At 42.5% G+C, this 24,657-nt stretch overlaps 1 protein-coding gene and 1 long non-coding RNA gene across 5 annotated transcripts in view; one reads left to right on the top strand and one right to left on the bottom strand.

Annotated features, from left to right (window-relative positions):
- Nucleotides 1-24,657, bottom strand: part of DPF3 (double PHD fingers 3) — a 190,781-nt gene that overhangs the window by 159,663 nt on the left and 6,461 nt on the right. For 2 of the 4 annotated variants that reach the window (XM_030274398.4, XM_030274400.4), the window contains exon 1: nt 8,567-8,717. The exons of 1 other annotated variant lie outside the window; for it this stretch is intronic. In XM_030274398.4, coding sequence (XP_030130258.2) covers nt 8,567-8,682 — 116 coding nt within the window. In that variant the 5' untranslated portion in view covers nt 8,683-8,717. Of the gene's footprint in view, nt 1-8,566; nt 8,718-11,276; nt 11,296-24,657 lie in introns of those variants that run through there. One more of the 4 variants, XM_072930061.1, reaches the window with a different exon arrangement.
- LOC115495510 (uncharacterized) lies at nt 8,743-9,475 on the top strand. Its single transcript, XR_003960745.4, has 2 exons — nt 8,743-8,972; nt 9,241-9,475. It is a non-coding gene; the product is annotated as an uncharacterized lncRNA (long non-coding RNA).

Raw genomic sequence — 24,657 nt, 5'->3', positions numbered from 1 at the left:
CAAACCTTTCATTTTGGGAAATGACTCAGGAAGAGCATGTGAGGAAGCAGAGCAACAAACAACACATAAGGTGGATATAAATCCAGATAAAGTATTATAATCATTAAAGGGTTGCTGCTCCCTGAAGGTTGGCAAAACGAAGAGAGTTAATTAAAAGCAATCTCCACACAGTGCTGAGCCAGCCTGCCCTGATAAATCAGCAGCTAGGACTGCGCTCATAGAGGTCAATGGGGGAAAGAGGTTGGGAGGCAGGGGAAAGCAAGGAGAAGATAAAACATTTAGCTGAGACTACTGACAAAAACAAATTGGATCTGGTGGCAGAAAATGGAGAAGGGTTTGCAACGTATTTCCCCCACCAACACTATTTTGTTAGATTTCAACCTCAGGAATGCCTGTTTGCCACCAACATAATACCAGTAACCTGATTGAGTTCCCATTCATTTGCATCAGCACAGGAAGAGAAAGAAGCAAGAAGCCTTTGGAGCCCCATCCTGCCTGTGAAGGTATTAACATCACTTTCATCCACATGCCATTAGATCACTGAAGGGTAACATCACCAGTGTTAACAGAAACATCATTTGTGGAGAAGCAGATCCTAAAAATTAAAGGATCAGTCAGATATGATGAAGCAGTAGAAGTTCCCATCACCAAACCTCACCCATCACATCTCACATGCCTCTTAATTTGTACTATCCCGGCTATAAAAGGTACTAATCTCTGAATTAAAATTGTGATCATGATTTAATCCACATTTCACATAAATAGGTATATGTTAATGAACTAAAAACTTTGAGGATAAACAATCTCTAGAAAACACAAAACCTACAGTCTTTAGTAGTTCAGGAAAAAAAATGCATAAGCAGTCAGGGAAAGCTTGTAGATATAAGTGAGTTCATTATATGATTTCTGATATTGAACACTCAGGAGAGCAGCCTCACATATAATGCCCACCAAAGGAGTTTAGCAGTAAAATAGCTTTATGAGCCACTGTTTCCATTATTCTTTATTCAGACTGCACAGGTTTTAAAGTAATCATAAAAATAAAATGTATTTGTCCCCATCATTGACTAAACACAGTCTTTCAGGAAAAAATATTGAGACCAAAATACTTGAGAAGTCACAAATCTATGGATTACTTTCTACAAAACTGTTCTTGAAAGGGAAGTGGAATGAAAATATAGACATTACTTTTCCCTTGAAGAAATAATACTAACTTTGTGTCCCCACAATAAGTTTCTTTTTCACAGTGTTCACTGGATAGTGAATTATCTGGGCTATAACTCCAGCCACCATGATTTTTCTCCCAACTCTTTCAGTAGTCACATTAGGCTGTAGATCCACAGGAATACTAGAAAATCCAAAGTTCCTAGAAGCAGACCAAAAACTTCACAGCCCTGTGACACAAAGCACTGAACTGGTGTTCACTTACTCTTCCAAAACATAAAAAGCACCCAAAACATTTTCAAGAGGGAATTTTGTTCCAACAGCCATAATCTATCTTCCTGTGGCTCTCATGAAGCCAACTCAAAGCATAAAAGCAGCATAAGCACTGTACTTTGCATTTTGGCAGAAGTAGCATGCCCACATCTGATCAGATCAAATCAGCCCTGCCAGATGATGCGGTAGGGCAGGCTGAAATTAACCAACTCAGGGCATGGCCTTATTTCACTGCTCTGCACCTGATTTTCTTTGCACTGTCCAACCTATCTAGATTTTTGAGAACTAAAAGGCAGGATGCATTAAACCATGTGTTGGTAGAAAAGTTAGCACAATGTCTTAACAAAGGCTTTGTATATTGTACCACAAACAGGAATCTGAGCAAAAACAAGGGAGAGAAACTATAAGTTACATAGAGTTCCTTTCTTTTGCATAGTAAAATTTCATATATGTTACAGTTAGAATTTTATATTCATTTATAAAAATGTTCAGAAAGCAAGTAGAAAGTTATCAGACTAACAGAACTCACAGTTTTGTATGAATGGAGAGATGATCCTCAGGTTGGATCAATTTTGTCACAACAGACTGTGACATTGAATATCACTTCCAGCCTTTCTTACCAGAAGAACACTGATGTAGTCAGTGTCCCCATCAACACCTGAGCAGGAGACTCTCTCCCAGATACAGTTCAGCAGAACATGGAATTAATGCATCGGGATTTGGCAAGCACACGCTGCTGATCACAGCCACCTAGTGCACACTCATCAGTACCTGTCCCTCCCCTGCTCTTGCTGCTCCACTGGTTCCCTGTGAAGCCTCCCCTCAGACAAGGCTGGAGTGTCAGTAAAACCTTCCATGTGGCTGGAATCGCAACTCTCTGACCGCACCCGGCTCAGGCAGGTAACCTGAAAACCGAGACACGTGCTGACATACTCCTGCTGCTATTCCCACTCTGGAGAGGATGGTGGTGTGAGAAGGATATTTGCCAGCAGCCATTGAGACACTGCATTATTCTTTTCTGAGACATCTGCTGGGAATCTGTGGTTAAAATATGCTCTGCTGGGAAATAAACCATATATAACAATTAATTTTAAAAGTATCATGCTTTGAATAATTTAGGCTATTAAAGATAAATAAGGATTTTAAATTTTAGGTATTTAAGCATTCACTTACAATATTTGTGTTCCAGGTCACTCAATTTGGACAGTAAAAACAACTGTGCAGCTCTCTTCTTTCTTTTGAAATAAGAAAGAAGAAAACCACTTTCTGCTTCTCATGCACTCATCCAGAGTACATAGGTTTGTTCCACAAACTGTAGAGAAATTTTTAAAAAAAGAAGCCACCTGAAAATTTCTGGTTTTGAAAAAGAAAAGTATTCTAAAGTATGATTCCTTTTAGATTGTGTTGTTGAGATAACTTTCCCTTTAAGAAACAAACCAGTGCAAAAACTGAGACCTTCACTAAGGAAGTGATTAATGCTCCTCAGTCTCTGCATCCTGGGCAAAATTGCCAGGCAAAGCCAGAAGAGCAGCACAGTCCTAATGAAGCCCTCAGAACAGGCCTCAAGCAACACTGCCTTGGTGCTGCCTGTCTGCACATGGGAGTATGTCACCCCAGACAGGGAAACCTCAGATCAGAGGTTGGTCTCTCCAAGGATAAAAAAAAAAACAACTCCCGGAACAGATTCATTCCACTCCTACAAGTCCTCAGGGATAAACAATACAGGAATGGTTCTTGCTCAAGGCAACATCACATACAGACAACACAGTGATGAGCCCAGAATAAATACCAAGATTGTAAAATTGATCCACTGAGCAAAGAAATTCAGCTCTGACATGAAAGACAAAGCAGAGTGAGAAAATTCCAGATTCGGCATATTATAATGCTAAAAGAAGGTTTATTCACAGCCAGTGGGGGCTTTGGAATGCCTCATACAGAAGAGCTACAGCCAACTGTCATAAGCTTTAGAAGACAGACATACAAGATGGACAAGGTCTGCTCTCAAGAGCAACCTTCAAATACCATGCTTCCAGTTTTAGGAAAGCAGAGGAGGAAATCAATTTTCATTAGGCTCCACAAAGGATGAGCCACACGACCTTCCCCATGACTCAGACTGACACAGATCCCACTTTGCTCTGCGTACCTGACTTCTGTGTAAAGTATTCCCACTTGGACACTGTGAATCCTATCTAATGGTCATCATGCATCCAGCCCATTGGACAAGTGCTTACCTTGAAATTATAACACCCTCCAAAAAATCATACCTTTAGGCCTCTGTAGTACAACCCATATAGTTCAATATTGCTTTCATACACCAGAAATAATATGTTTTAAAAACTTTTTCTTCAGTGGCAATTTTGAGATATATCTTTCATCCATCCATGCATCTAGACAGACTGTGAAAGACTGAAAGACCAACAAAACAAAATTACAAAAGCACTGCAACAACTAATCATTCATTAGTGAGTGGTGGAATCAGACATAACACTGTAACAAGCAACATGCCATTTTTCAGAGCCTCCCATATTCAAAACCAGTGTATCCTTAGGTCTTCCAACTTGCCTTTCTGCCTTCCAATGACTTTGGTTTTATGCTTATATCTCCCCATGTAAACACAGTACCATTCATCCCATTTTCTCTGAAAGCTGCTGCTGAGATATTAGAAAATATGGTTTTCATGTGGACAACAGTTTTGATTTGAAGTGTGTCACATTAGGGCTCATTTGTGGTTTTAAGTAACATCAGAACCACACTGGAATTGCTGTAGAGATTTTGGTACATGGTTTAATGTGCCCAACAAACCCTGTTCTGTCAAGCAGAAGAAAATTCCCTTTTGCGAGGCCACATTAAAATCACCTCCACATCACTTGTAAACACGGAACTAGCAACCTGTCTGTCTATTTTATTGCTTCCACCTGCTGAAAGCAGCACTGCACGTTATACATTCACTTTAATATTAAAAATCAGCAACCAGATGCTTATACAACAATGTCCACAAAAAAAAAAATAAAAAAAAAATCAGTCTTCATCAGCACTTAATCAGGACATAGGGCTGTTTCAGGGATGTGTAATGGGATACAGGACCTTCCAGTTAAGAGTCCCCAGCCTGAGTTTAAGCCAGAATAATCACTAATGAAATACTCTTGCCATACAAGACCCACACTGGTCTCTTGCCAATGTGAAACAGGGATGCAAACATAGACCATTTCTTCATAGGTGTCTCATGACACAGAATTCATCATCACAAGGAAGGTCATTTGGCAGCCCAAAGGTCGGGGTTGGCTGTCAAGGCAATTTTATCTGAGAAGGTACAGCAATTGAAAACCCAACTGCTGCTGTGTGTTTGCAGTGGGAATGCGGATACAGAACAGGCCTGGTAGATCAGTTCTGTGCTGTAGATCTAGCATTGTGTACACAAACCTGTGATGATCTGCTCCCCAAACACCTGGCAGAGAATAAGTGTCCCCAAGTATATCAAAGTTATCCAACAACGCAGTCAGCATGGAAGCGAGATCGCTGCCCTGAGCAGAAGGGAGAGCACTGGCACTTCTAAACTCCTGGGAGGCAACAGCTGTCTGGTGAGTGTCCGGCAGAGCGCTACACGGCACGGGGGACCTCACATGCTGAAATGGTAACAACCTATGTTCCACTTAGTGTGTTTAATTGACAACCCGAAATAAAAGTCATTCGTGGGAGTAAAGACAGAGAAGGGGCGGGAGGAAACCAGCTCTGCTTCTAGACAAGGCTGTGTAAATTACAAGGTCTTAATTACATTAAGTGCATTATGGTACCATATGCACATCACTAATAAGGCAGAGATGGAGGAAATGGGACTAAATGCTAAAACTGGAAGTTGAATGCCTGCATTCTAGACTTCATCTTTTAGAGAGATTCTGAACCACTTTGTCCTAGTTTAGCCATCCATAAAACAAAGGCAATAATCCTTTCTTCACAGGGGCGTTGAGAGGTTTAATTAATTAATGTTTACAAAGTCCACTGAGATTTCTGACTGACATTTGAAGTAATTCAGAATACTTTCTAAATGCATTTGTTTCTTCAACTGTACCACTCAAATGTCTTCATATTAAAATATCCAAAGAAGAAGATGGAAACAAAAAATATGGAGATACACACACAAACTAGTGGGGGAAAAAAAGCATCAACAACTTCAGCACTTTGAATCCACTGCTGTCCCATCAAAGCTGTCAGAATACTGCCATTTCTACAGATGAAGAAGCATGTGCTTGTCCAAACACCTGCTACCTTTACCTTGCAGATCTGTTAAACTTAGATCTCAGATATTTTTGTCTGTAGCACCGTGTTGGTAAACAACAAGCTAATAAATGGCAGAAATAACAGACAGTCATGTCAGGTAAACTGGTGCACCAGAGGAAGTGGAGAAGAGCAAAGGGAAGAAAGCACCAAAAGAGAACCAAAAAGTGACAGAGAAAGAGGCAAGTTGAATAGGGAGAAACCAATCATTAATAAGGGACTCCACACACTGAGCTGTTCTATGAAATGCATTCCCATAGATGCTCAGGTACTGGAATACATTATTCAGAAAGAGTAGTGTAGCATGAACAAGGCCACATGTGTGTCCAAGTGCCAGAGACAAACTGAATATTAGACACTCCTAAATGCACAAGCATACACAGGGAGCTGCTTGATACCTGAGCCAGGATTTCTCAGTCCCTACATTGTCCCCCATTTCGGAGCAAAACCTTTGTGTGGCCGGTTTCTGTAGGGGGCGTTTGTGGGTTCTGAGATACAATCAAAACGCAGACAGAGGAAATGCAAATGTCATTCAGCTCCCGTTCATTGTCAGGAAGGACACATGAGGATAAAACAATGTGGACTGCATCCCTCCCCTATTATGTGTCCTACTGCTTTTGTCCTAATTTATCCCATGCATAATTTATTTACATGTGTATTTTTTCCCGATCAGCAACTTTAAAGAATAAGTGAAAATTATAAAATGTTTTATTAAACAAGTTGTCAACAAAATTACAGATGGTGTCAGACAGCCAGTACCAATTCTACTTCCTCCACATAGCCTTAATACTTTAAAAGGCACACAGAGAAAAGCGAAACCAGCACTTGATGTCTATTGTTTCCTCCTCTCACACCCCCCAGGGGCGAGGGGAGGAGAAGGGAGCTAATTATAAATGGCCTCATCCTGTCCTCCCAGACTTTAGCAGCAGCGGGATCGGGCCCCGATTCATTTCGGCACAAGCGGCCCTTCGGCAGAGAGCGCCGCGGCTGCCGGGAGCCCCACGGTGCCACGAAGTGCGAGGCGAGGCGGCAAGGTCCCGTCCGCCGGCGGGGCGGGGGCCGGGGCCGCCGGCCGTGCTCCCGTGGCCGCTCCTGGGAGCTCCCCGCCTCCCTCTCGCCGTCCCCGGAGGCCCCCGAGCCCGGGCTTCCCCGCTACCGGCAGCAGCCGCGAACGGCGCACGCATCCGCGGTGCTCCGTGCCCAGGTGCAAAGCCGGGCGGTGCGGCCCCGGGGTGCTCTGCCGGCGCCCGGCAGCGCCCGGCGGCCGGGAGGGGCGCGGGGAGAAATCGCTGTCGCCTGCACAAGCGTAAACCTGCCGTCGAACGCGGGGGAGAAACGCTGCCTCTGCCGCGCGGTTTTCAGAGCGCGTTCAGTCCCTCGTCACCCACCCATGAGGACACTCGGACTTCTTCGATTAACCCCCTGAAACTGCGCTCCCCTCTCCCCGCGGATTTTTATATCCGAGAGGGCGAGTAAATGAAAGCAAAGGTTTTTCTGCCAGGACGGAGCAGGAAAGCTGATAAACATGTCAGCACCCCTTCCCAGCTCGAGGCTTTTCTTTCCCTCTGGATCGCAGAGACACAGCGGCAGAAATCCTGGAAAAACCTTCAAGTGTTTTTCCAACTCCAGGCGGAGAGACCTCGAGCCGGGAAAAAAAAATAAAAAAGAAAGAAAAAGAAAAAACCTCGCAGCCCTAATTTCATCTCACAAAACTCAAAGGTATAAAAACACCCACTCAGCGCAGCCAGAAAGTGCAAGCGAAGCGTCACCGCCAGGTACTCTGCTTCCCTGCTTCACTAGGAAGAGCGCTGCCCCCGTTAGCAGGGAAGTCGTTTGAAAAAAGTTAAGATAGCTCCGCTCCCCACATACGGTGCCAAATCCCACTCTCCCTAATGCCTTCGGGGATTAGCGGCGTGCGCTGCAGACCACAAGGAAAATAAAGGACGCGATCCAGAAGACGACAACCGGCTCCCGCGGTGCCCCTCAGAAATCAGCCTTAGTTCCAGACCGGGAGCCCCGGAATACCTCCGCAGCAGAAGTACCTGCCCCCTCCCTCTCTCAAGCTGGGGTCAGACCCCGTCCGTACAGCCCTCGGCGGCTTGTGCCCGCTCTCAAGATGGAAACACAATCAACTCTCTTTGCCACTTTGAAAAGCGAAAGCCTGTCATATGCAAAACAGATCTCCGGACTTCCTGCCCAAAACCAGCGACCGGCAGTCCCGAGTCATTCATTTCACCCAAGTCTGCTTCCCTGCCTCGCCTCTCCGCTCCCTCTCCTGCACGGGCGCCGAGGCGCACCGGCAGAGCCCCCGCCGCTCCGCTTTCCGACCGCCCAGCCGAGAAGGGAGGGGGGTCGCTTCGTCAAGACATCCCAACTCCCCAAAGATTTGCCGAGGCAACTCCGAGCCGCGGTGGGAGCGCGGAGGCACCGCGCACCGAGCGCCCCCGCGGGCCGGTCGGTGCCCCGCCGAGCGCGGTGGCGAGGCCAGCCCGCCGGGGCAGCGGGGGCAGGACGCTGTCAAGTGCGCGCACCCCTGCGGGACGCGGCCGCCGCCGACCCCGCGCTGAGCTCCGGGAGCGCCGGGCGGGCTCCCCGCCGCCGCCCCCCGGCCCGACGCCCCCCGCCCCGCGCCCGGGAGCCAATTAACCCAACAATTTTTTCCTCGTTAATTTCGGCGCGAGCCGCGGGGATGTGTTGCACAAAAAACGAGCGAGCCGCTGGGGCAGAAAGGAGGGCGGTAGGAGGGACCCGCCGAGAGGCTGCCGGCACCCGGCTCCGGCTGGCAGCCGGCGCCGGAAAGGCGCCTTTTTTCATATTTAAACCACGCGGAATATGTACATTTTTGATTCCTACTTACGCTTTCAGGGGGTTGTGAATGACAGTCGCCATTTTGCTACAATGTAACAGAATATTGTGTCTCGGAGTTCTAAAGGTTCGCTCAGGGGAAGCGGCCAGCCAATGGCAGCGCGGCATACCGGCCCGCCAGCCAATGGCGCGGCGGGGGCGGGGCCGGGGCGCTGCTAGTTATTAGGGGAGCTGTCAAAGCCCAGAGGTCACTCCCTCTCCCTGGAACTGGCGGCGAGCAGGTCTTAAAGGGGCAGCGCCGCCGCCGGGGCCGCCGCCGCGCCGGGGGCACCCCGGGCTCCAGCGAGGCATTCCCCGCCGCGCTCCGGCCCCGGCTCGAACGCGCCGCGCCGGGAGAGGGGAAGCCGGGCTCGCTCCTCGTCCTCTCGCACCGCCGCCGCTAGCCCCCGGTTTCCCAGGTGGCTTGCCCCGCTGGGGGAACGAGCCCGCGCTGCCCGCTCGCTCCGCACGCTGCTTCCCTTTCTGCACGGCCGCGCTCCCCGCAGGTCTCCGTGAGCCGCCGGTTCTGGCAGCGGCTTCAGGGCAGCGCCGCTCCCGCTCCCCCTCCCCCAGGAATTTCCCTCTCCCTGTCAGTCATCCCGGCCCGCAGCCCCTGCGCCCTTACATAACACGCGGCGGCCGGACCGCCCGGCCGGCCCTGCACAGCCCCGCTCCTTTCTCCCACAGAGCAACTTGTGGCGCGCCGGGAGCCGGGCCCCGTCTCCGTCCGACACAGGGAGCCGCGAGGGGAAGAGCCCTGACCCGCGTTCCACCGGACATGCAGCCCTGCGGTGGGACAGAAGGCGGAGGCTGGATCCCGGAGCGCGGCAGGGAGCAGCAGGCAGAGCCCATTCCTGGGGAGGCGGCGAACTCCAGGAAGCCTGGGTTTACCTGCAACTAATTAAAGGAACTTGCGAATGAATTATGGAGCATGACCCAAGTGATTTAAGAGGTGTCAATCCTGATCTCACTCTCAGATACTGATTTCACTCTCAGAAGTAAACTCACTGAAGTTCACGAAATTGCTCCAGTGTAAATTAGGTGCCAACAAGAGCAGAATCAAACACGTTTTTTACTTGTCTGATAGCAATGTCAACTTTGTCATCTCATACTTTTCTCCCACTCCCAAAAGCCTCATTTCCCTCCAGGCATGCTCCATCATTCTAAAAAACACAAACGAGCACCACCAAAATCAAGCCTACATCGCCATTCTTTGCATCTATACATCCAGAAGAAACTCAACTAAAGACAATTAAAAGACACTACTGTCAAAGCAGAGGGAAAAGTGAGAAAAACTAGAAAAACATTTTCATTCCCAACTTAATGAATAACATAATGAAAACAGTGATGTTTGTAAGACATTACCAGAAGTAGAAATAGCAATCTTCCTGGACTGAACTTGAAAAAGTAAAGACAACCAAAATCTCTCTTGCTCAACTACTTTACAAAATAAAACTTTCCAATACTGGGGCAAAAGAGAAAAGGAAGAGGAATGGAGAACAGAAAGAGTATGACTGTTACTCATAGTGAGGACAGGTACATAAGTGTAATGCAGCGGTTTTCTGTTCATTAAGGATTCATCAGAAGTTTGCAAAAAGTTAAAATTTAGGATCTGTCTAGTGTCCCTCTTTCTGAAACTTTACTTATTCCCGCTACTAGGTCAACTTAGGTACTGTGCCAGGCGTATATCCCTGGAGGGAAGTATCTCTTCCATCAAAGCAATCTAAGCCATTTGGTTACAGGCACTGCTTAGGAGAAATAAGCTTTCTGTCAGCTGGAGAGTTTCCAAGATGCTGAGATCTATCCCAAAACAGTTCTGGGAAGTAATCTTAAAGAACGTTTCCATTATCATATTACATTATATTATTTAATATATAGTGGTCCAGGTGACATTGAATGCAACGTCATAACCTCCCTGCTTAGTACCTCTCACTGCTCACAGGAAAAGCTAACCACAAACTGCCAACTTGTCACAAGCGCACAGTTGATGTGTGTGCTGCAAAGAAATAAATGGCAAATGGCATAGCATGCACCTGAACTGGTGACCACAGACTAGCAATCTACACCCCATCTCACTACTACGATGATTTCTGGCTTGACTTTTCTTGTTGCTGTGATATTTGCTTGATGGCAAACACTTGAGTTCTTCCTGTAGGATGGGCAGTATTCGCTTGTGGGATAATGATTTTGCTTCACATATAAGAAAAAAACAGCCTAGGACCGTATCGCACTGCAGAACAGGAGATAGATTTGTATTACTGAGAGAAGGTACCAAAATCTGGCCAAGCTCTAGAAAGCCCTGAGATTTTCTAATGCAAACTGGTGACATTTTCAAATAATTAAGAAACCCTGTTTGAGGTCATGTTTAGAAGTTTAATGAGTCCCTCTGGTCCTGTTTTGTTGGATATATAGGCCCATTCCTGCTCTGCAGGCCGTGAGCTCTTGGTACAGCTTGGCAGGGAGTGTATTGCAAAAACAGGATGAAGCCATACAGGCTTCCCTGGCTGCTCCTGTTACTCAGACGTTGGGCCTTTATCAGCTACCAGCAAAAGCAACAAACAGTGAGAACAGGCACAGATGACCTTGGATTGTTGATAGCCCTTTTCCCAGGCAGACCCCACGTTCCTGGCTAAGAGAACCAGTCAACAGCACTGCCTCGCTCAGAGGAATCTCCAGGACACCCAAGGACAGAGCTGCCATATCAGAGCAGTGGGAAGTCTCACCTGCAGTAATGAAGAGATCAGGCTTTGCTCACACGTCCATATAATTTGCCCACAGTGTTTTTCCTGTAGAATCCCACAACAGTTAGATTACCATTTTAGCTGAAAGAAAAAGCACAGAGCACTGATGGGCATTTTGCTTGTAATGAACTACAGAACTTGTTTACATGTTCACTGTTTGCAAGCAGGAGGAACATCACAAGCCTGTATTAATAAAAATTTCATGCCACACCATAGTTACCTGTATTTTTACATATACACCAGTCCACAATTGGTAGGTTATTTATGACCTAAATTTTAGATTAATTTTTCTTCTGATTTTAGTGTACCATAAGTCACTAATCAGTAATGCTACTGTTGTTTTACATCCTGAAAGACCAACAAAGTTGAGACACACTCAGTTACATATACACTAAATCACAACTTCAGGACTTTTACATTTGTACTTAGTTACTGTTAGTTTTATTCACACTCACCTGAAACATAGCAAGGAGGCTGCAAGAAAGTATAAATAATTTAAAAGTATATGGCATAAAAAGCCCTAGGTGGGCATATTCTTAACGAGAGCTTGCCAAATGTTTGGACAGCCAGCACATAAATTTTGAAAAAGGTAAGTTTTGACACAAATCTATTGGGGTAACATCTGTAGCATTAACACAAGGCCTGAGCATGCTGCATCTATAGGGTCAGAGTGAGCAGGGCTTTAGAAGAGAGTCCACCACCTCACCTCCAGCCCCTCATACAGAACTGTAGCTTGTCTCTACTCAAGAAGAAGAAACACAGTGTCATATCTTCTCAGTGTATTGGGAAGTGTCATGTCTCATAATGCTCCTCTCCTGATCCACCTCTGTTTCAAACATTTTTACTATTTACATAACCCTGAAAAGCTTTATTTTAGCTGACAATATTTCAAACTGTGAAAGAATTTTTACCTTGTATTCATTATCTTCTGCTTTCCATTTTATCTTGTTACGTTTCAATGTAGAGTTGCTGCTTTCTGGAGGGAAAGAAAGTTATATTCTTATCATATATTCCTCAACTCTTGTGAACTGGAAAGTGAAACAAGCTAGACACCAACATTAGAAGCCACAAATCTAATTTTGCTGTGGAAGGAAACAAAGAACAGAGCTGAAAAATAAGTGGTTTCTGGTAGATTAGCAACTGTTAAATATTCTCAGGTATTTCTAGTGATTTATAATTTTATTTTGTTAATATATATTAATATTCAAAGTAACAGATTCATATAGGTCTAAATAAGATAGTGTGCTGTAATGTAGCTTCTTACAGCAAAACAGGGCCCCACATGCACAGATATCCTGCAAGAGATTTGAAGCCTTAACCCCTTTTTATTTATTAAAGTTGTGCAGGCATCTCTCATACACTGTTTCTTGTCAGCCCTCCTCCTCCCTTTCTTTGATCTTTACCAATAGTTGCTTAGCTGAAAGAGGAGGAAAAGATATCAGAGTGTCAGTGTTACAGACTCAACACCAGCCTTCTACAGACACATGCCCAAAAAAATTACATAGTCAGCATAACAAAGATAACTATGGAGCTATACTGTGTAAAAACTGGCACCAACAATTCATTCTTCACAACTTTGGGAATTGTATCCATGAAAGGGACCTCAAATTTTTAGCTTTTTTCTTAAGCAAAATTTCCCCTCTAAACCTATAGCAACAATTCTTGGACATCTTTAGTGTATCTTGATTTGAGGCCTGATTCTGTTACCCAGTTTTCTTTATTGTATGCACTATTCAGTTTTTTATTACTTGTATGCTGATGTTTGGACTCAAACCCATTATATTTTAATGGGATGTTCTGATAAAATACATTTTAACACTAAAGAGGAGTCTCTACTAGCAAGATGTACATGGAGGCCTCAATCTGAAGTTTTCAAAAATTCGGGGAGACAGAAGTTCCCAGAGCCTGGTTCAAGTCTGTCCCTAGTTTAATAAACTGCTCAAAATCTGTTTAGTGTGGCTGCCAGAAGAGTCTTTGTCATGCATTGTTTTTAAATTTCCCCAACAATAGAAAATAATGTTATGAACAAGCTGCTTCAAAAGGACAGTACAAGACTTTCTGGTAGCCACTGCAAACCCACAGTAATAGCAGGAAAAGGAACCTAATAAAACAGACACATCCTCTGAAGAACACACATTCAGCAGCTATCGTTGCCCTCTCCTTCAGGGGAGTCATTGGTAAAATTTAGATGGGACAAAACTGAATTCCCATCAAAAAGCAAATGATAGAAAGCACCTAAGAACGACTTGTCAAAGTTTATTTTGAAATTCCAACAGAGACACAGATCTATCTGCCTTATTTCTTGAGAAACTAGTATGGGAAAAATTAAAAAAAAAGAAAAAATAATTCAGGAAAATAAAATAATAAAGAAAAAAAATAATAAATTAAAAATTAAAGAAACAAGAAAAGGTGAACACTTCGGGAGTCCTTTTCACTCTTTCCTTCATTAAAGGTAGGAAAAAATATTTTTACATTACATCCATCAATGGGATACAGAGGTGGTACCTTGATGCATCTGAAACATTGCTGACTCTATCCTCCTATTCCCAGTACAAAGATGAAAGCGAGTTTCAAAGGTGACTTAATCCTTGGAGGGAGCAGGTGGTATAGATTAGGGAACAATCAATAGATGATCTGACTGCCCCTAGAAAAGTTCCTCATTACTACTCTGAATGGAGTTCAGGGATACTGTCTACCTATGATTTTAACCACCTTTAAACAAAAACTTCAAATGTGGCCCCAAAGGTGGTACAACATGACTTCCTCTTGCCCATGATGAGAAAACAGAATGTAATATCCAGCTAATCAACCTTATCTCTTATAAGCCCAGAGCACACAATATAATTATGATTCTAAGACAGGTTTAACATTTGGATTGAGCATAATGGATAGCACCCTACCTGAGAAAATTAACAGCTGAGAAAAACAAACTGCCACACTCATCCAAAGAAAGTGCTAACTTTGAATCTGCTTCTGATTTGAACTGCCTCACTTTTCCTTCCTTACTGATGACACCACCTCAAAGAAAGGAATGAGTATTTTGCTGTGATTATCTGCTTACTCCACTATGATGATTTTTTTTAATAGAGTAGGCAGAAGTGAGCTGTCCAGACACAGCTTAAATGTAATGACTGCAATTGTTTTCTTTCAGTATTCAAGCTTTCTTGTTTACAAAGTGAATTTTGGTCTTTGGAACAAGCACTATGATAAGTAGGCTGCTTTTGTAGCACGTGCAGGAGCTGTACAGCTAACAACAAAACCAGTCTTTTTAACTACATGGAAAATTAGATTCAGCATGAAAACATCTCACCTGGTAATTTTTTTTTTTTTTTAGTTCAACATTATTTGTGAAATGCTTTTAATTTCAATGGGTTTTTAAAATCATTTTCATAACACCTTTAATGTTTTCACCCCCTCTTCCATATAAATACAAAGGAATTATAGTATTGCATTCTTTTTTTTTTTCTTTCCTTGTATTTTGCTGCATTATTTCCAAAACAATCTGTAACTTAAAATATTTTTTACTTTGTAAAAATTTAAAGTAAGAAAAAGAAACTCTGATGGGGTGGTTACACTGAAAAGAAAAACATCCACACAAACAGCAGTTTAGAATTAGTGAGGGGGTAAGAAGGCATTAGTTCATTTTATTGCATCGATTGGCCAAAAACCAGAGGAAAACGGTAGTAAGGGGGAAATAAGATTACTTTAGCTATGTCTTAAATCCTGTTAAACAGAAACAGTTTCAAAAGTGTCACAAAACTGTTCTTCCATTTCCCATCCAACTTTACCTTGGTAGAGGGGAGAAACAACAGAAAGTTGAGAATTGACCTGCCTAAAATACCAGTTTAGGTCAACTTTAAAAGTTGATGACGACAAATTTCAGTGAACAAATGCAGTACTGATATAACATAAAATGATCCTGGGAATCCATCAGTCAATTATTGCAGTCAATGTCACAATGAAGCCAGCCCAAAAGTCTCTCCAACTGGACCCTGTGGAAGTAATCTGATATAAACTTCCCCAAGCCAACCAGGATCTCAGATCAGAATTCAGAATAATTTTACTGATACTTTTTAACCAAGATAACCACATTGGTAACATCCTTTACATAAAACCAGCATTGCCACAGGCAATGTGTTATTTGTTGGGCTTTTTTTGTTTGTTCTTGTTTTTTAAGCAAAGGTAGATCAGCTTTGCTGTCAGGACACCTTCTTCAAATGCAGTAGCCACGTCTCCAACAGGAAGATCTGCCATACAAGTCTTGCTCCAGCCACTCTCCTCACACATCTAAGCCCTTGTGTCAAGTCTTCTACTTGCTCAGGCTTCTGCTAGAGTTCACAGGCCTTTGCTGACACTAGGACTCTGTGCTGCCTCAGCAGAAAGCGCCTAAGAAGAACTTGTCAGTTTATTACAAAATCCCAAGTGACAAAAAAAGATGATGGGATACTGCTTGATGCAAGGCCCAGACTTTTACTCCCACTGATGATGCTTATTAGGCTGTTTCTAAGACTATCCTGTGGAATCTTTGTGCCATTCCAACAAAGCCTCCTAGTGCAGGATTTACAAAGGCATCTATATAGACATAGGGACAGTTTCTCATCTTTCATGTATATTACTGATATGGGCCAGTTTCCAGTGTGCCCAGATAGGCTATAGAGGCCCCAACTTTCTACCCAGTATGCCCACAAACTATACACTCTTTCCCTCACGGTGCCACAAGCAGCATTCACAGATATATATTTAACCCATTTTCAGATCCCAGGCTGATAGGATTCCTACCCAATAGTGGAATACAAGTCTAAAGACAACATCATCACAAAAAACTCCATCAGGCCAACTGTGCCATATGCAGAAAATTCAAGTTCCCTGCTTCACTATTCCTTCCAGTGCCTGCTTTTGATGGGGCTTTTCTTGTTTGTTTTAAAGGTCAACAGCCAGTTAGGAGCATGCCAGCCTGTACATTCGAGAAAAGAAGGCACAAGCTTCTTCAGCATCAGAAAAAAACCCCAAAGAAACCTGCAAAAGGAAACCTTTCAGCACTTTGAGTATTTTCACACCTGTCATGCCCAGGAATGATCAAGCACTACAGTTTTTAAACTGGCCAAAACTTTGTAAAGCTAAAGCTTCATGTAAGATCAGTCAACTACTAAGAACAGCATTTTACATATGGTGAATTCTGCACTCCCTTGCAAACCCAAAGAGTTTGCCAATCTCACACGTAGCAGAATGTTTCCTCTCATCTGGTGTTGATGGCTAAAGTCCTTATGAAATACTATTTAAAAGCACTAGAACAAGTCTGATAGAATAAAAACATCTACAAAGAATACTGCCTGCTGCAATGGTCCAGCTTGCAGAAAGTAGAACAGCTTACCCCAAATTATTTTCTTAGGGAGGATTCTCTCTGCTTGGCTCCTGCAAGCATCAGCATCTCACTACAAAATGCAAGCAGTGGGAATCCAGCTTTCAGGAACCCTGTGCAACCAACAGCCACAAAATAAAGCCTTATGATTGATTACCCGGGTTATGACACTTCAGAAATGGTATAGCAGGCACAACTGACCTGCAATCTTTTCCATTCCCCTTTGGCGCTGCAACAGCTTCTTATTCTTTACAAGCCATTGGCTAGTTCTTCTCCAAGTTCTTTTTATTAAAACCTTTTATCTCCCCACACAGCAACAATTTCTCCTAGCAATCACGACCATCCACTCTCATCACTCTTCTAGACAGAGGCATTGGCCAAATCCACTTTGAGAGAAGGGGAAGGATAAGACAAACAGTCTGAGTTATACTTGCATTTATTATGGGAGAGGTGCTTATTGCTTAAGATCACTCTCATAATCAGACAAGCAATGGTTTCCCTTACTCTATTTATATAATTGGAATAATTCACTAGCTAACACTTTTCGCAGCCATATGCATGCCAACCTCCTGAAATGAATTCAAACTTCTGGAGCATGGAGGTTACATAACAAGGGTCAGTATGCAAAGCCTAGTGCCAGAGATATGCAGCTGTTTCCCTCACTCACACTCCCTCCTTCTGATTATTGAACATGAGAATCCCAGTTGTATTCTAGATACAAATGCAAGCATGTTATATTCCAAAGCTGGGAGCTATTCCAAACTGGAGTGCTGGGGGACATTCAAGTTTAGCCTACTTGTTAGCATAGCATCCAGAATGCTGGAACCATAGGCATTCATTTCAAAGTTGCTGTATATTTAGTTTTCTCTCCCTCACCCCAATACATACTCTAACCCACCAGCAAAATCTCTGTTCCATTGAATTCTTACAACAATATCCTAAAACATCTGCTTAAAGGCTTGTGGAAACCCTATGCCAATTTCAAAAATCATATCAAGAAAAGTTAACCCTGGTTCAGCTAAACACCAAGACATTTGTGTACACATAATCATTGATACTATTCATTTTCTAGAGGTGAGCAATATTTCTAAATACCTTGTGGAAACAAGCCTGGGAAAAGAAGTCACACAGGTATTAGACAGGACTGGAAAATAATTAGGAAGCAATGGCTGCTGAGACTCGGATATTACAAATAAATGATCTAGATTCAGAGGATTATATGACTAATGCCAAGTCACTAAGTCTAAGAGCCCATAACAATAGGACACTTTGGAAAAGCAGAGTGGAGTATTTTAGAGTGCTGCAATATAGCTGTGTAAGCCTCAACTCACATAGTCTAAATTCCATATGGGTCCCTGTGTCTAGTGTTTCCTATTAGGTAACTCTGGGAGTTATTGGATTCAGGGGCCTAGGCTTAGTCTCCTTAAGGCTGAACTTTTGGGCTACAGATGTTAAAAACAAACAGAAAAATCCGTGCCAGTCAGGTTCTATTCCCATTTTTAATATGCAATTCTAACCTAAAGGCTTGGTTCTGCCAAAGTCGCCTTCAACAGGAGGAAGGGTTGTCTAACATCGTCATGATTAAATCCAGTTTCTTCTGCCAGTAAGATTTATTCTGCATTTACAGAAGTGTAAACTAAAGCAGAACATCCTCTGTGCTTATATAGAGCATTTAAAACATGTATGTTTCTATTCAGATCTGTACAAATTTTCATATACTGTTCTCAAAGTCAGCCCAGAGGAGAAAGTGGTACTATCTAACTTCAGCATCAAGAGTCGCGACCTGAAAGGAATCAGCATGTCTGTAAATCCATTTGTGCAGAATTGGGCCTAGATACAGTACTTTGTTATGAAAGAACGGTCTTAATAAAAACAAAAAGATAGTTTAAAGAAAACCAGCTAAGAGCAACGTGCGTGCAATTCTGTCGTGCTACACAGCCATTGCTTAATTTATCTGTTAACTCCCCAAACACACAATACGATACTGCGGGTGTGTCCGAATTAAGACTCGATGTGTATTACGTGCGGTGAGTACCACTGGGCGTGAGGCGTTCGAGGTCCCGGGAAGCCCAGCGCGGCGCATTCCTGCCTCTCTGCCCTGCTGCTCCCGGCGCCGCTCCGCCCGCGCAGCGCTCCCGCCCCGCGCACCTGGGCCCGGCCCCGCGGCGCCCCCGCCTGGCACTGCCGGGGCGCCTCCAGGGAAGTTCCAGCGTTCCAACAACTGCAGCGTTTCCAGCGGCGAGAGTGAACGAAGTGCCTTAAATTTAGCAGTCATAAGGTCCGGTGACTCTATGCCTCCATGGCCTCGAAGCTCTGACGACTCGATGAATTCGGTGCCAGGTATTTGGCTTTACAAATTTTCTGTAGAAAACACGCACAAACTGACTGAGTCATGAACAGCTAGCATCAGAAAGCTGCTGGGATGCAGCAACCAAACGCTCCTATGGATTGCACCTGGATTTCTGCAGTATTTGTTCCTCACCTGGAAGTCACACTTGCAGCAGGTAGCGGAGGAGAAGACTAGTGCCCTTCTGCTGAGTGCATTTCTCTGCTAAAGTATAAGGGCAGTAGGGCAGTGGGGGAAAAGAATTCAGTTTCCAGTTGCTGGGATGAATTATAATGTAATCCAGACAAAGGAACAGAATTAAGGCTGCTAAGAAAATCTGTGTTCTGGCATCTCCTTTTTTTTTTTTTTTTTTTTTTTGGGGGGGGGTAAGGGGGCCTAGACTTTGACACCATTGTACTATTTATATTTTCTAATATGTTGTGTATATATACCATCATAGCTATATATAGTTGTGATGGAGTATTGTGTACCATTCTGCTTTTCTGCAGAACCCTAAATATATGTCCTAGCACTAGGACAAAGAGGTTACACTCAAGACTTATATTTGGACTGTTCTTTTTATATACACACACACACACAATCCCTCTCCAGCATTTGGGCATGCACATACAAGCACAGACTATCAATTAACCTTTGAAATCATGCTGGAAGCCTTGGGACAATCTCAAAATTACATCTGAGAATAACAAAAAAAAAAAATCAGTGGTATATACACAACATTATTATTTACTTCACTTTGCTTTACTGGTACAGAGATGCTCCTTGAAAGCCATTTTTTGAAGTGTTTTATCTGCTTTTTCTCTGTTCACTTGAAATCATAGTTTTGTTTGTAACACTTCTATTATTCATACAGCAGCCAAGTCTGATTTTACAGGGATGATGATGATGCTTCAGGTGAAAAATAAAAGGATCAGAGGAACACCCACACATAAGGTAGTGTTCTCATGCCAAAACTTTTAGTCAGGAACAATCAGGTAAGAGAAGGATGAAGAATATAGAAGACATAAATAAAGTTTAGTATTTTTCACCATACAATGATCTTTAAAGACTAAAGATCATCATGTATTTGGGGTCACCTAGAATTTATAGTAGATGTCCCAAATAACATGTCACTTCAGCTAGAGCCTGTAGAGCCAAAGAAGCCTACAAGACATGTATTTAAGTCTTAAATCACAAGGAAGTCAGTTACAGTATTTAAACTGACTTTTCACAGATATAAGTGTGTCATTCAGTTTCTAATACCCTAAAAAAGCCAAAACCAATAATATCATCCAGTGGAAACCCTTTACAAAACCAAACTTATGATTTCAAGATCAGATATTTCTTATTTTAAGAAATTTTAACTTCATATATTATACCACTGTTTTCAGTCATCAAAGTAGTTTCAAGCTTATTATGGAAAGATTATTTCCTTAAACCAGAAAAAGTAACACACCAACACTTCATGTTTTTCTTTTTTCCTCCAGACTATAAAAAACCCACCCAAACTTTCTCCAAGAATAAAGATAAACAAAAATAAACATTTACCTCGAGCAATTGTCTGCAGGGGAAAAAAACTTCAGCTGCCTCCCACTTAGCCCAACTTCAGCTGAAGAGGGAAGGCTGAAGGACAGCCCTATGGAAAGGACAGTGTGGTGAAACAATTTGTCACTGGCCTTGGCATTAAGTCACCTGGTACTTCTCTCTAGCATTTTGGAAACTGGGCAGGATACTTCTGCTGTCACACTAATACAGAAAAAATCCTTTTTTTCCACTTAACCCTCCCAACCCTTCCCACCTCAGCCAGCCAGTGGCTGGTGACAGAGTAGGATGACATCTACCTACCATCCAGGCTGACAAGAACCCAGTGACAGTAACCAACCCAGGCCACTATCCCTGTGTTCAGGAAAGGAACATGCATGTAAAAAGTCTCCTACAGGTGGTATAACAGGTTGAAACAAAATGCAGTGAAAAGATCAAAGAAATGAAGACTTGCAATTTGTCCATTAACATCAGGAGTATTAAAGGACACTGTCAAGTTACTACACCCAAAAGTAAGACAGTGCCTGATTCACCTCTCAGATTAGTTTAGGTACTCACATTACAAGTCTGACCCAGAATACTTATAAATTACCAAAAATTGTAACATGCATATTATTTTGACACTTTAAGTCAGCAGGTTTGCTTTGGCTCAGCAAAATGAGCTGCAGTGGTGTGTTTTGTGCCTCTCAGGAGACTTGGTGTTCTTAGATAAGAAACCTCTAAATGCTACTCCAGGATTTAGCACCTAATCCACATTTCATAAAAATAATTCTAGAGAATGAAATAGGCTTTGCATCAGATCTATCAGGGTGTGTCTTCCTCCTCCATGGCCAGTCTTGCCTACTTGCTACCTACACCATGACACACAGCAAAACTGTGGCTGTCTGCATCTTGTTTGGCTGGCCAGAGGAGAAAGCTGGGCCAGTTTACCCCAGCAAACTCCACAGGCAAGTGTCCCACTTCCTGTAACCTTCAGAGATGCAAAGCTGCACGAAACTCGACTCAAGAGAAGAGTGGCTGGGCCATCCAACAGGATTTTCTGTCTTAGACACTGTTCCATGCAGGTGTAGAAGTGTCACTTATGCAGCCAGAGGTTTACTCTGACCTACCCTTCCACTGGTGCTGTCATCCTAAAATTGTCACACAAACACAGCACAAATATCAGGCATATCTCTGAACTCAGAAAACAGAAGCAAAACCAGCTGGTTTCAGAAACCAGCACAGCTTGTTAATAATGTTTTAAGAAATACTACAGAGGTGACTTTAAACTGGAACTTTTATGAATTCATTCTTCCTAATGGATAGGATGAATTTAACACGTTAAGGCTAGTACAGCTTAGATAAAAGAATATCTGTATTCTAATTGCTTATATCCTTAGATTGTATCTACCGTAGCTCCACTTAATAGAATGTATTCATGGCACACATTCAGGGAGCAATCAGAAAGATGTGCATTTCTTCTATGCCACACCTTGTACACTGCAGCTTACTACAGGCCAGCAGCACAAGAGACCACCAGATTCTGCAGCATTAGCTAAGCCTGAATAAATTATTTTTAACTGCAACTACCAAGCTCTTATCCTCTTTAGGGACAGCCACATTCTTTGTGTATGTGCTGCATATAAAAATTTTAATAACATCTTTTCCAGTCCCTGCAGCACTGCTTGCCACTACCAGCAACAGGCAGAAAGAAATCAGGGCCACTTAGTAACCCCTTTCCAGTGAGATTTTTCTTTTCATCAAACTATTTTACAATAATTCAGAAAGTCAGTAACCATTTCCTTTCAGCCACATTACATTTCTAGTGTATTCCAAGTTATTTCATCAGGAACCTAGGAGTAATGGATTTTTCCTTAAATTCCTCCCTAAAGCAAGCTCCCCTCAGTCCACCTACTGAAAGGGCATTGTAAGGTGGCAGAGAGTTTCAGTGATTATTTTCAATTAACCTGCAGAGAAGCTTTGGAACTGAACTTTATTCTTCCCACATAACTGATCTCAAGGAGTCATCTTTCCTTTTTTTCTTTTGTTTTGTTTTGGAGATTTCAGAAGATGAGGGGAAGAGGCAGAGGGAAATGAAAAACTGACTCATAAGACATTAAATGGCAGATAAAATGGTGACAAATTGACATATTTTAAAAAGTCCTAACACTGCATGTACACCTTCAGCCTCTGAATTACTTATTGCCAGTCAAGAACAAGATCTTGGGATATAACCAGCAATTATTTGAGAGCAGCTCACTACTGAACCACAAGTCAAAGACGACACACTCTGGGCATTGTGCCACAGCACAGGAATCTATAATGTGCTTAATTCCTCAATACTTTGTACAGTTTGTTAGAGATAGAAAAGGCACAAATAAGGATAACCAGAATGCTCAAAAGACATAGGATAATTTCTGTACCATCAGTTTGTACAACCAAAAATAAGAACAACTGTCCAGCTATTTGTTCAATATAAGCTTTTTTTATCCACCTGTTATGGTCTATTCCCATATCACAACTTTTACTACTAGAATAATTGCTTTAGTGAATCTGCCCCATAGAATTCAATCAAAAAAATTATGCTATGTAGGTAAAAAAGAATTTCAAAACAAAATACAGGTGTCTATCCAACTATTTTCACTTATTTTGTCAAAATAGTCTTTAAAATTTCTTCTGAAATGATCCTCCCTCATTTCACAGGGCTGATTACTGCATGAATATATGCAACTGTCTACAAGGAAGGTTGCTAATCACCTGTATTCTTTCCAAAATAAATTTTTAGTGGATACTCTCCTCAAGTAGAAGTACTTCTCTACTGAACACAGTATACATGCAGAACCAGCAACACTGTACAAAGGCATTAATCTGCTCCTCCAATTTTATCCAGAACACAGGGAAGCAATTTTATTTCACTGATTTATCAATGTACAAGGTTCACCCTGTATGTTACTTCTTAGAAGTTCCCCTAGACTTTGAGCTTTCATACAACTCAGTGATAATCTGTATTTTCCTCTACTTCCACACTTCTGAAATCATTTGTTTCAGAAGTGCGGTTTTCAGCTGTTCTGAAACATCATTCCGAACAAAGATAAAATATGTTTAAGTACTCAAAGTGAGGATGCTCTACCAGCTGATGTAATCATACTTAGCTTAGGAAAGCAGCCATTTTCTATAAAGAAAATAAGAAAACACTATTAGTCAGCTTCCACTGAGTTTTTACCCAGGTAGAGGAAAAAAAAAAAAAAACCCACAACAAACCAAAACCTACATATCACACACAATTAAATCACATTGGGTAATTAACACAGTTCAAACCCTGTGGCCTAATAGTCTCTTAAGGGCCCTGGAAGCTCTTAACCATTTCATATAGACTTCTGTCCTCCTTCCTTATTTCCCACAAGGTTATAGTACAGAATTTATATGATCCTATATAGGTATGTAGGATCATATAAATGATTTTTTCTTGGGACCTTCAGAGCTTTCCTCCTCCCAGTTAGAAAGTGCTTTCTCAAGGGAATAATAGCTCAACCAAGCTCATAAACCATCTTCTATATCCTACCTCCTCATTCAATTTCCATCCAATCAAGCTGAGAGATAAAGTTTTTTTAGTTGGTCTTGTTTTTGTTTTGGAACTGTGAACTGATATATTACATCCTGTATGTGAAATAATTATTGCTTAAATTCTACGAAGCACATAAGTAGTTTCAGTTGTCTTCAGACTTTCAAAGATTGTTACAACACAGTGCTATGACTACCCTATCTGCACTGTTGTTTTAATTTAGTCATTTATTTAATATTTCTTCCCTGAAATAGTATATTGTTTTCATTTAGTGTTGTGTGTCTTGTCTAATATGTTTTTATTTCATCATTTTCCACAGGTACACAAAAATGACAGATCATAAACTGTGCAGAAAGGTAATTGTATTAGTTTGTACTAGTGGGAGTTCCTGCAGTGCTACTCCCATGGGCAGACTTCTACACTAGGCACATGCTTTGAAATCTACAGGCTGGTATCTATACTGGTAGTTACATGCAACTACAGCTCACTATTCCTGGCTTCAATTCAGTACCCAGAAGAGCAGCAGCTTGAAAACCAGGCCTTAGAAGGGCTCCATGAAGCAGAGCATCTATGGAGCCAACAATGAAACAGGAAT

This window comes from Taeniopygia guttata, chromosome 5, assembly GCF_048771995.1.
Source record: "Taeniopygia guttata chromosome 5, bTaeGut7.mat, whole genome shotgun sequence".
NCBI lineage: Eukaryota > Metazoa > Chordata > Aves > Passeriformes > Estrildidae > Taeniopygia > Taeniopygia guttata.
Note: the sequence above shows the minus strand (reverse complement) of the source record. Positions and strands in the feature narration are given on the sequence as shown.